General features: G+C 30.9%; 2 protein-coding genes across 2 annotated transcripts; one reads left to right on the top strand and one right to left on the bottom strand.

The window, feature by feature from the left end:
• Positions 1-2852: 2852 nt before the first annotated feature.
• On the bottom strand, positions 2853-3227 carry LOC115961516. The gene has a single exon (XM_031080490.1). It carries the CDS (start codon positions 3225-3227, stop codon positions 2853-2855), a length of 375 nt encoding a protein of 124 aa, XP_030936350.1.
• Positions 3228-5754: 2527 nt separating this feature from the next.
• LOC115962152 (probable transcription factor At5g61620) lies at positions 5755-9678 on the top strand. Its single transcript, XM_031081039.1, has 5 exons — positions 5755-6260; positions 7294-7505; positions 7581-7646; positions 7839-7958; positions 9049-9678. Exons 1-5 carry the CDS (start codon positions 5984-5986, stop codon positions 9223-9225), a joined length of 852 nt encoding a protein of 283 aa, XP_030936899.1. The 5' UTR covers positions 5755-5983; the 3' UTR covers positions 9226-9678.
• Positions 9679-11843: the final 2165 nt, after the last annotated feature.

The raw sequence follows: 11843 nt of genomic DNA, 5'->3' as shown, positions 1-11843 counted from the left end.
TTATATGAGAGCAATCTAATGATTTATTTTAAAGAATAACAAAATAAATTTAGCTACAAAATTGGTTGTAGCCTCAATATCTTTTTATTAGTGATAAATTTTGACAAATGCACTATTGGATTACATTTTCTTCTTATATCCTCCCCGCTTGCAAAATTTCTAGAAAATTAAAGATCAATAGTTATGTCATAAATAAATTGTTTAAATTGCAAGTTTTTATACTTTAAAACTATGCATAAAATATAAACTTATATATCATATAAAAAATAATAACCTATTAACACAAAATTTGACATGTGTATTAAGAGCATAAAGAACATATAATTCAACAATTAGATTTTTAAAATATGTAGTAATATTTATTTTATTGAATAAGGTTGTAGTCTTAGTCTACAACAAATTTTGTAACTAAATTTTATCCTTTAAAACATTATAGCATATTGGAGTGATTTTTTTTAAAAATTTTAGATTGTTGTGGGGGGTGGGGGAAGTGGAGTTTAAACAACCAATATTAAATATTGGTGTCACTAGTATTCTAGAAGTTCTGAGTCTTTTCAAGAACCACTAGTAAAGAGTATGGAGAAAATGGAAGAGAGGCAGCAAATTAATTATAGCCATTTTATATAAGAGAATTATTAAATTTTTTAAGGTTTGGATCTATAATTTTGAGAGGTATTTTTGGAAAGGAAAAAATTTAGTTACAAAATTGGTTGTAACTTACGGTTACAAACTCACTCAATAAAATAAATATTACAACATATTTTGAAAATCTAACTATTGAATTGCGTGTTCTTTACATTCTTAATATACATCTTAAATTTTGTGTCAATCGGATATTATTTACTATATGATCTATAAGTTTATATTTTGTTCATAATTTTAAATTACAAAAATTTGAAATTTAAAAAAAATTTATTGATAACCTAACTATGAATCTTAAAATTTCTTGAAATTTTGCAAGTATAGAGGATATAAGAAGAAGATGTAATCTAATGGTGAATTTGTCAAAATTCACCTCCAATAAAAAGATATTAAGTAAGTTCATTAATTTTGTAACTAAATTTTGTCCTTTTGAAAATTAGTTCTTGCTATAGGTCCTATAAATAAACTATATTTGTAAGGAGTAATTGGAAGCCTCTATGTGGTAAGATTGGTATTAAATTTATTTTAAATCATATACTATTTTATCATGAAGTATTAAATTTGGATACTGACATCTACTTTATTTGTTTGGTTAAAGGGATATACATAGTTCCTCCAAAAAAAAGAAAAGAAAAGGGATATATATATATATAGTGGATTGAGCCATTATACTACCTTTGTCATGTGTTGGCCCTCAGGCTCATTTGTAGCTAGTATGTGTCTTATTTTGACATGCTGGAAGTTATATAGACTTTTTTTTTTTTTTTTTGGGTAATCAAGTCTGAGATTTATGCCAAGATCTTTTATAGCTAGTTTTGTTTAAAGCTATAGATTTTTTTTTTTAAATTTTCATTTTAAACAAATTAACGGTTTTTTTTTAAAAATTCTTTAGAATATTTAAAGTGTGTTTGAGAATAAATTACTTTCAGTAGCTTATTTATATAATTTTATAATAAGATATAATTTTTTTTGTAACTTTTATGTTATAAAACTAAAATTTAAATCATTTGCCAAAAAAAAAAAAAAAAAAGAGTTGAGAAAATAAAAATGCTAAACTTTTTTAAGCAATACTTAAAGGATAAAGGGCAACAAACTTTGTTGTAGCTAGCCTAAGAATACAACTTCATTCAACATCTTTTTATTGGATGTAAATTTTCACAAATTCATCATTGGATTACATTTTCTTTTATATCCTTCAAGTTTACAAATTTCTAGAAGATCAAATAATTATGCCTATGTCATCAATCAAATATTTAAATTTTAAGTTTTTATAGTTTAAAATTATATATAAAAATTAAGTTAATTGATTGAAAAATAAATAAAATCTGATTGGCATGAAATTTTAAATGTGTGTTAAAAACTTAAAAGACATTCAATTTGACAGTTAGATTTTCAAAATATGTAGCCAAATTAATTTTTGAATGGGAGTTATATTTTTAGGCTATAGTCCAGTTTGTAGCCAAACTTTTTCCATACTCAAATGCACATTTAAAGGGTTTTTTTTTCCCCCTGTTTTATATTCTTATATTTGATTAATTTGAAGATCGATCTGCTTGGTAGTTTTTTTAGATGGCATAGGGTTTTGTAGAAATAATTCAATTTGAAATAATCTAATTTTTGTTTGTTTGTGATATTAATGATTATTTCATTGTATCTTATTTTGAGTAATTTATATATTCTATAAGTTCATCATTAAAACAGTCAATCAGATTTTCAATTAATTAGTTGGATATACGAAGTTATAATTTTAACCATTTATTAATTTTCTTTTGATTGAAACAAAATATACATAAGTAATTATAACATTTCAAGAGTATAACATAGTGGTACTTCCCCTTCCTATCCCACAATATTTAATAATTTTATAATAAATATTTTAGCTTTTACTTACGTGTAAGAATAAAAAAAAAAAAAAAAAAAGCAAAAACACTATTTTGATCTCTATATTTTGATGTAACAGTTAATTTGGTCTCTACATTTTGATAACGGTCAATTTGATCCTTTTTTATTTTTCACTTGCACTTAATTTGATCCCTACTGTTAGTTCACTAATGAAAAATACAAACGTTACAAATGTTTTGCATTGTTGATGCACATGTGACTAAAATAATCATATAAAATCAAATAAGTAAATATTAAAAAAATCCACGTATGCATTTTAATAAAAAAGAAAATCCCACCATGAACACTCCTGATACCACCACGTCGAATTACTTATCGCCGAACGACAAGCTCCGGACGTTGCCTTGTTTGCACGTCACGTACTCTCCTACTCCCTCAATCTTCGCGGTGCGTAGCGTCTTCAACGTCGTCATTTTGTTCCGATCCAACCCGACGACTCGACCCGAACTCCCTTCTTTCTTCAGCTGCATTACCATGGCGTTCAAGGGGATTCCACGGCTGCAACCCAGGTTGAGGGCGTGTGTGATTGTTGACCAGTCGCTGACCGTGTTGACCATCTGGAGTGCCATGTCGTGGTGGAGCGGGACATCCGAGTAGAAGAAGTTCGCGGCGGCAAATCTGGCAATGCCAATCGGGAGAGTTACGCCGGTGACCCAAAAAAACGACTCGAAGAAAGTGCCCATTGCGTCGAAGTAGATTAAGAAGAATAGAAAAAGAAAATAAAAGAAATTGTGGATTTAAAAAAAAAAATCATTTTCTTTATTTGTTTCTTTCAATTAATTTTTTCATAATTTTTTGTTTGACGTGAAATTTTCTTTTTTATTAAAATGCATAAGTGGATTTTTTAAATATTTAATTATTTGATTTTATATTATTATTTTAGTCACATGTGTGCCGACAATGCAAAAGGTTTGTCATGTATGCATTTTTTGTTAGCGAATTAACGGCAGGGATCAAATTGATTGCAAGTGAAAAATAACAGGGACCAAATTAATCGCTAAAAGATGTAGGGACCAAATTGACTGTTATACCAAAATGTAAAGACCAAAATGGTGTTTTCGCCTAAAAAAAATTTGTCCCTTTATTGGTGTTATCTAGTAATTACAACTTGTCAATGTGTTTATTATTTTTTTTTAATTATAAATAATTTGATAGTTGAACTACAAAATTTTTGACGAATCTAATTTTTATTCCTCCATTCTAGTGAAAGTTTATAATAAGTCTTTATAAACTATAGATTCAGGGATCGAGTCAGGACTTGGAGTTAGGGAGGACGGCTTTGCTACTCACTGTGTGTAGTAGTTCCGGCCTTTGATTCTAATACTTAACCACTAAAGATTTTTGTTTAAAACTTTTTAAAGAGCTAGGTTGCTTGTTTTGGGTAAATTATATTGATTGATTGGGCTTAATTTTTTTTTTTTTAGCTTTATTATCGGTAATTTTTGTTGTTGGGCTAATTTTTTTGGACTTGTATATTTTGTTTTAGATTTAATCTATTAATTTTTTATGGCCCTTAAAAGGTGGAAAATGCTAAAACTATAAATTGATGGTATTGTTAAGGGGGGACAAAGTATAATTTTATTGAACAAAATTGCTAAAATTAGTACCTAATAATATACTAATATTTTTTTTTTATAAAAAATTTGGGGGGCCCCATTGCCCCCCAAGTCAATATATAGCTCTGTCCATGTAAAGATTCCTTCGTATGAAAGAAATAGTAGGAGATGGATGTGTCACCTCTTATTGTGACTTTCTTTATGTAGTTATTATTGGAAAATTTGGTGATAAGATTGGCCATGGTAATGGTTACCATTGGCAAATTTGGTATTAAGTCTGGCCTTAGGTGCGTTTACTGGCTTTGTGTCACTTTGTGATCACATCGCAAGCTTTGCAGTTGTCAATTTCAGGTTAATAAAGGAATATAATTATCCCCTTATTCTAGAGTGATACACTTCAAATTGGTTATCTTACTACAAACATATTTTCTCAACAGATATATTAAGAAAACATGCATATCCTTCATATGAGAATTTTTTTTAGAGCAATAAGGCCTTCGACTAGTTGGATATAAGAAGTTGTAATTTACCACCAATTAATTTTCTTTTGATTTAATTAAAATAAACATAAGTGATTATAATATTTCAAGAGTATAATGAGGTAGAACTTCTTCCTCTTATATGAATAGTAGATCCCATAATATTTAATAATTTTATAATAAATATTTTAGTTTTTACTTATGTGGAAGGATAAAAAAAATTTGTTCCATTCAAAGTTATTCACTAATTACAACTTCTCATGTGTTTTATTTATTTATTTTTAATAATTTAAAAGTTGGGGAGAGAGCTTTGAATTTTAAATATCTCTATTGAAAACAAAATGAAATGTCAGTTAAACTACAAAACTTTAGACATATCTAATTTTTATTCGTTCACACTAGTGAAAGTTTATAATAACTCTTTATGAACTAGAGATTTCTTCGCATGTAAGAAATGGTAGGAGATGGACGCGTCAACTCTTTTTTTTGGCTTTCTTTATGAAACAGTTGCCATTGCCAAATTTGGAGATAAGACTGGCCATGGTGACGTTTACCATTGGCAAATTTGGTATTAAGCCTGGCCTTGGGTGCGGTTATTGGCCTCGTGTCACTTTGTGATCACGTGGCAGACACTGCAGTTGTCAATTTCAGGTTAAAGGAATTGTCCCTTTATTCTAGAGTGATATACTCCAAATTGATTATCTTACTAAAAACATATTTCCTCAATGTAGTATATATATATATATATATATATATATATTGAAAAAATATGTATATCCTTCATACGAATGTTTTGGTCTCACATATGATGCATCACAATAAGAACTTACATATAAACTAAGTGTCTATTTTAAAAAAAAAAAATTATAATTTGATAGTTATGTGAGGAATGATTTGAATTCTGGTCGTTTCATTAAAACACTAAAAAGTACCAATTAATTTACAAAACTCTTAACAAATACATAAGTGTCCATTATTCATTGACTTAAAAAACATCACTCTTTTCTATAGTCTCACTTTTTAAATATTATTTCATAAAAAAAGTAATAAAAAAAACTTTTTAAATATCGTTACAATTCACAAACCTATATATAGTCTCTCTATTTTGTTTGGTAAGTTAGACTATATACTCATCACATTCTCCCACACGCAAGTGGGAAAATCTATCTCTTCTGGGAAAGACGAATCACAGAATTTTTCAAACATACGTGGCTAAGAAAAATATGGAAAAAAGCAGTAGCATTGACAAACAAGGGTAGTACGTACAAGGAAATCAGAAAACAATATTGTGTGTGTATATATATATATATATATATATATGTAATCTTTAGGCAGCACGTCCTTGCACGGCCAGAGATACAGATTTCTTTCATTCTGTAGGGCTCTCTTTTGGAAGAGAGAACAATGGTGAGAGAATCTGCAAGAAAGTGCTCCCATTGTGGGGTCAATGGGCACAACTCTAGGACGTGCAATAATAATAATAATAATAATATTGCCAATGGCAATAATAGCGTGAAGATTTTCGGTGTGTATTTGCCAAAAATTGTTGATGATTCTATGAAAAAGAGTTTTAGCACAGGAAATCTGAGCTCCAAAAAGATCAATGATGATGAAGCTAATACTGGGTATCTCTCCGATGGTATTGTTCAACGCAAGGCTGTTGATCGTGAGAGAAAGAAGGGTATGCATGTATACATATATATGTCAGATTTGCTTTATATATCAGTGTTGTTGCTTTTTTTATTATTATTACTACTTCTATGTTTTTGTGTTCTTGTGTGTATTGGGATGAGTTTTGATTCATAACATGTTGTGATTTGTGTACATGGGATCTGTTTGTTTGGATCATTATATTTCACCTTTTTTTTTCCCAGTTTTACAGATTAGGGTTCTGCAATCTATATATTTGCTTGTTAATTACGATTATTATTACTTCCTTTCATCAAAATAAGAATTTACTACTTTAAGTTTTAATTAATTCTGATGGAATTTATCACAGTTTTTCCTTTTTATTTATTTGGATTTGTTGGATTAATGGATCTTCAGTAAAATCTATTTATTTGATGTATGATAGTATAATTTATAATTTTAGATGGAGGAATTTTTTCTTTTTCTTTTTGCCTTTTGTATCTATTGTGGTAATTTGTACTCTATAATTTAGAAGGAGATTTCTGGGATTTTTTGAACCCTACGCGAGGATATGCTTTCCATACTGATTTGTGAAGACTTTTTTTTTAATTTTTTTTTATAGCATTTATCAAAACATTCAATGATTAAAAATATTACTAATTTGTATTCCTAAATTATTATTACTAATAGCACAATGACTGATCTCTTCAGATTCTTATATTTCTTTTGGACAAAGTTCAACTCCAAACATATTTAGAACTAATGGCTTTTTAATGTGAGATTTGACAAATCCATCATTAAATTATATTTTCTTTATGCTTAAGAAGTAATTTTATGAATTAAATAGTAAACAATATTAGATTATAACAAAATTTGATATAGATGTTAAAAACATAAAAAAATATATAATTTAACAGTCAGATTTTCAAAATATATAATTATATATTAATTTTTTTTAGTGGATATGGTAGCCATAAGCTCTAAATGTTTGGAGCTAAACTTTGTCATTTTCTTTTTAAGATCATACAATATTGTGTCCATTTGGTGTTTGCTAAAAAGACGTTGCTGTTTGTTTGTTTGTTCAGGGACGCCATGGACTGAGGAGGAGCACGTTGTATTTCTAGCTGGTTTGAAGAAGCTTGGGAAAGGTGATTGGAGAGGAATTTCAAAGAAGTTTGTGACCACCAGGTCCCCATCTCAGGTTGCTAGTCATGCACAGAAATATTTTCTGAGACAGGCTGCAATTGATAAGAAGAAACGTAGACCAAGTGTGTTCGACTTGTCTCTGAATGAATATGTAATACATCTCTCTCCTTCTCTCCCTCTTTCTCTCTCTCATTTCATAGATATGACTAGAATCATGGACTTACAGGAAATAACTCCTGAGGATTCCCCAGTTTCACAAACAAAGAAAAGTGATGGTGAAAGGTCATCAGAGGTAAGTCCATACACCTCAAGTTTATTCAAATATAATGCAAAACAGTATGTTAAAATACAGTAGTTAACTTGGTGAATATTAATGAGAGCCAACTAGAGGTAAAAAAAGTCCATAGATCAATGAGTATAACTAATACTTGTATCTGAGTTGTTGGAATTTAGAAGTCTTTAATGGCTTTTTTGAATGTTATAGGCTACTGCTGCTGTTCAGAATGTGAATCGATTCCCGCATGTCTGCATCGATATTCCACCATCTGCTCAAATGTCACCCCTAATCTCTGGTGCTCCAAATTACTCTTGGTGTCCATCCATGGTAAGCAACAATATATTTGACATTTGCCACTTTTTATTTGTTGAGTTGATATTTCATATGGTAGTAAAAATACTGATTTTAAGTTCACAGCATTGTGAGTGTTTTATCTGTACTATTGGATAATTGGATAAAAACTATATGAACTATTAAGCTAAAAAAACAAATCTGTTTAATGATCTTTAAATGCAACTTGTAAATGCATTGAGCCTTGTAAGGAAGTAAACCATTCCATGTACACTATTTATAGCAACAGAGATTCAATGTCTTGAAGTGACTTTTTAAAAAAAATTTCTTTATAAGGATTTTAGAGAGGGATTAATATGAAGGGTTCTCAAGGAAACATGATTGCTTAATTATGGCCACTAGAATAGTTTTTAATGGCCTAACTGGGGATGTACCTTTACTGAAATCATTTTCCTTTTACACTGTCTTGCCAATCACACAACATGACCACAATGTTTGAAGTGTTTTTGGTGTTTCGTTTTAGATATGGAATTAGTATATCATGTGACTTGTTTTGAGTGGTACGTAGTTGCCAAGATTGGAATATTATTTCACAGTGCTGTAATGTAATCTTGTTTAGCAAAACACAAAAAAATAAATAAAGAAAAAAAATAAATAAGTGTTGTAATCTTAGGGATCTTCTATGCTTTCCTTCGTTAGAACTAATGTCATATAATTGGAAATTTGTAACCTTTCTTTAAGCACTAGAGCCTGGGGGAATATGCATATATTCATGATAAATCACTGCCAAATTGATGTTGCATCACTGTTCTCTAAATTTCCACAAACAGCATGTTGAATTCTATGGTGACAAGGACTTATCCTTGATCTTTGTCTCCATTGCAGCCTCAGATGTTTCCAACATTCACAGATAGCTTGTTACAAAATACATTTCTTGCATGGAATTTTATTTTGTCACTTTTCATTCACCACTAAATCTGAATACTTGCAAGTCTTAGGATATAAGAACTATGAATTTCCTTATGTTTCCCTGATTTTTTTTTTTAATTTCCTTTTTATTTTGAATATTTCTCCTAGTCTAAGCACCAAACCAATTGTTTTATGATGATTTTACTTGTCTTACCAGGTGGGAATGCCTGGCAATGAACAGTTCATCCCAACAGTGAATTTTGCTAGACAAAGTTTTCCATCCTATTCTTGGCTGCCTGGAACCCAGAGGAATTTTGGTACTTGTGCTCCTGTTATTACCCATCCATCTGGTATTCCTTCACCAAAGTCTTTCCCTCAGAGTCTATCTCATTAAGGCCTCATAGCTTCATCAATTGCAAGAGATGCTGTTGAGCTTAAAATTGGACAAACTCAAAACCCCACCAAGCCAAAACTTATCATCTCAGACATCCTGAGCTATTAGACTAACATGAAAATTTTTGATGAGTTGAAGCTTAATTTTTGCATTTTGAATTATCAGCTGAAGCCTAGAGTTAGAACAATGTGAAGGCAATTTATTCCTTGCAATTGAGCGTTAAGATATATAACCCATCTGGCTTCGTATCTTTTTCCTAATCAATAAAGTTTTGCCAAAACCACCAAATTTTTGATCCATTGCTGATTATTTCAGTCTGCAAGTTCGCTACAAATATGCCCTACATCATTTTTTTTGTGTAGTTGTCAATTCTAGTGATTGCATTCTGTGTCTAGTTCACCCTTTTTTTGTCGTTGAAACTTTGTCTGATTCACCTTAGGGATAAGAAAAGAAGAGTACAAGAGTAAAATATTTTTTATAAACCATATTCATTTTAGATTTCCTTTATGTAGGTCTCCATCTTAAAAATAATTTTATCAATTCTAATTTTAAAAAACTTTTTTTTTTTTTTTTTTGTGTAGAATTAACTAAATAACATATATTATAAGTAGAAAGTAAAAAATTTCAGTCCATAATTTTATAGCACCTCCCCCTCCCCCCTCCCCACTATCTATCCATCTCAAAAAAAAAAAAAAAAAAAAAAAAAAAAAAAAAATCATTATTGCTGCAATTCAGATCTAGTCCTAAGAGTGCCACCATGGATCCTAAGTACAGTGGTTACTTCACAAGTATAAATGTTTGTGAGGTGTGGGGGCTAAGAACCAGGTTCAAGTTTCTAAGAGGGAGTCTCACAGATAGATATATATATATATATATATATATATACACTTAGATTAGGGTAGAGTAGAATTTTTATCTTGTATAAAAAAAAAAATTAAAAAATCTTGTCCTAGAGTTGAAAAAATCTTTAGCAATTTCAGAATTTGTATAAATTGACTGCAGTTTTTCTTTTCTTTTTTTTTTTTTTAATTTTTTTTAGAGAAAAAAGAGGATATATTCTTTAATTATGATTTAAGAGGGTTAAATGGAAAACAAAAGGGAGCCATTTCAGTCAAAGCCTCATTAATAAGTAGTCTAATATCCCATTGATGATAATAATAATAAGCTTTTTAATAAATTTTAAATTTCATATTTGTTGGTTCATTAAATGTGATTCTCAAGTAAGAAAAGAACACATCTTTTGAGTAGAAAGTGATCTTCTTCAACTGCGATATCTACCTCTTTAAAAGATCTGGATTCGTTTCCTTTTTAAATCTTTTTTCTTCTAAACCAAACCTAGATGTAAGAAAGGAAGAGTACAAGGTTAAAATATATTTTATAAATCATATTCATGCATCTTAGATATTCTTTATGCAAGTGTCAATCTTAAAAAGAATTTTATCAATTATAATTTTGAAAAACTTTTTTTTGTAAAATTAACTAGTATAACATATATTATAAGTAGAAAGTAAAAAATGACATTCAATAATTTTATAGCACCTCCCCCTCCCCTCCCCTTTCTCCACTGTCTACCCAACTTAAAAAATAAAATAAATCATTACCGTTGCAATTCAGGTCTAGTCCTAAGAGTAGACAAAATATGACAAAGATTCAAACAGTTTCCAAATAGTTCCACGGTGAGAGCATATATGTTTTATATTGTCACGGTATGGTTTCTTTTTTTTTTTTTTTTTTTTTTTGAAAAAGAACTCAATTTCAATTAACCAACAAAGAAACAGAGTCCTCATACAAAGCTCTTTGAGCTGGCAGAGGGGTTTCCTCCAACCATATACAATCATCGTTAATTTGTCTAGCATAACGGGCAAGAGAATGGGCCACCCCATTTGCGGAACGTCTAATGCATTTGAACTCCACAAAGCGCAGCCTAGCAGCCAAGTAGCGAACATCATCGTAAATGTTTCCCAGTCTTGACCAATCCGGCTGAGCAGAAACAATAGACCGCAACACGTTTGAGTTATCACCTTCCACAACTAAATCAGCAAAGCCGACATCAATTGCAAACTCCAAGGCTCGCCGGCAAGCTAAAACCTCTGCCTCTTCACTATCCATAACAGCAGGACCCCTTGACGCCAACGCTGCCATCACCTGACCATCCCTGTTCCGGATCACCACTCCAACACCAGTAGCAGGCAACTCATTGAACACTGCAGCATCATAGTTCATCTTGTATGTCAAGCCTAAGGGAGGTTGCCACTTCTGGGATGGACCACTTGACACATGGGGCATGGGAGAAACCAGCTGAGTCCGAGCCCCCAGATACTCATCTAAAAGACTGCTAGCACGTCCAACCAGAGCCCCAGGTTCCTGCAAAATTCCCCCATGCACAACTCGGTTACGGCGATGCCAAAGAAGCCAGCAAAGCACCAACGAGAATTCCAGCACATCCGGAGGCAGCTTATGCAAAAAATCCTCCACCAAATTGAACACAGAAGCTTGGATAGTCAGCCCCTTCTGCAGCAAACGATTGGAGCAACCAGCCCACACATCTTGGGCTGCTGCACACTCCCACAAAGAATGGAGAATTGTTTCGGGGGCTTGGTTGCAGACAGGGCAGAGGT

The sequence above is a fragment of the Quercus lobata genome, chromosome 9, assembly GCF_001633185.2.
Source record: "Quercus lobata isolate SW786 chromosome 9, ValleyOak3.0 Primary Assembly, whole genome shotgun sequence".
Classification (NCBI taxonomy): domain Eukaryota; kingdom Viridiplantae; phylum Streptophyta; class Magnoliopsida; order Fagales; family Fagaceae; genus Quercus; species Quercus lobata.
This window is presented reverse-complemented; position numbering and strand designations above follow the sequence as displayed.

Bases quoted from the DNA above. Each gene is read 5' to 3' on its own strand.
- LOC115961516 (XM_031080490.1), bottom strand. From the start codon at position 3,227: ATGGGCACTTTCTTCGAGTCGTTTTTTTGGGTCACCGGCGTAACTCTC.
- LOC115962152 (XM_031081039.1), top strand. From the start codon at position 5,984: ATGGTGAGAGAATCTGCAAGAAAGTGCTCCCATTGTGGGGTCAATGGG. The intron at 6,261-7,293 runs GTATGCATGTAT...TTGTTTGTTCAG, and splicing joins TGATCGTGAGAGAAAGAAGG to GGACGCCATGGACTGAGGAG. The intron at 7,959-9,048 runs GTAAGCAACAAT...TTGTCTTACCAG, and splicing joins ACTCTTGGTGTCCATCCATG to GTGGGAATGCCTGGCAATGA.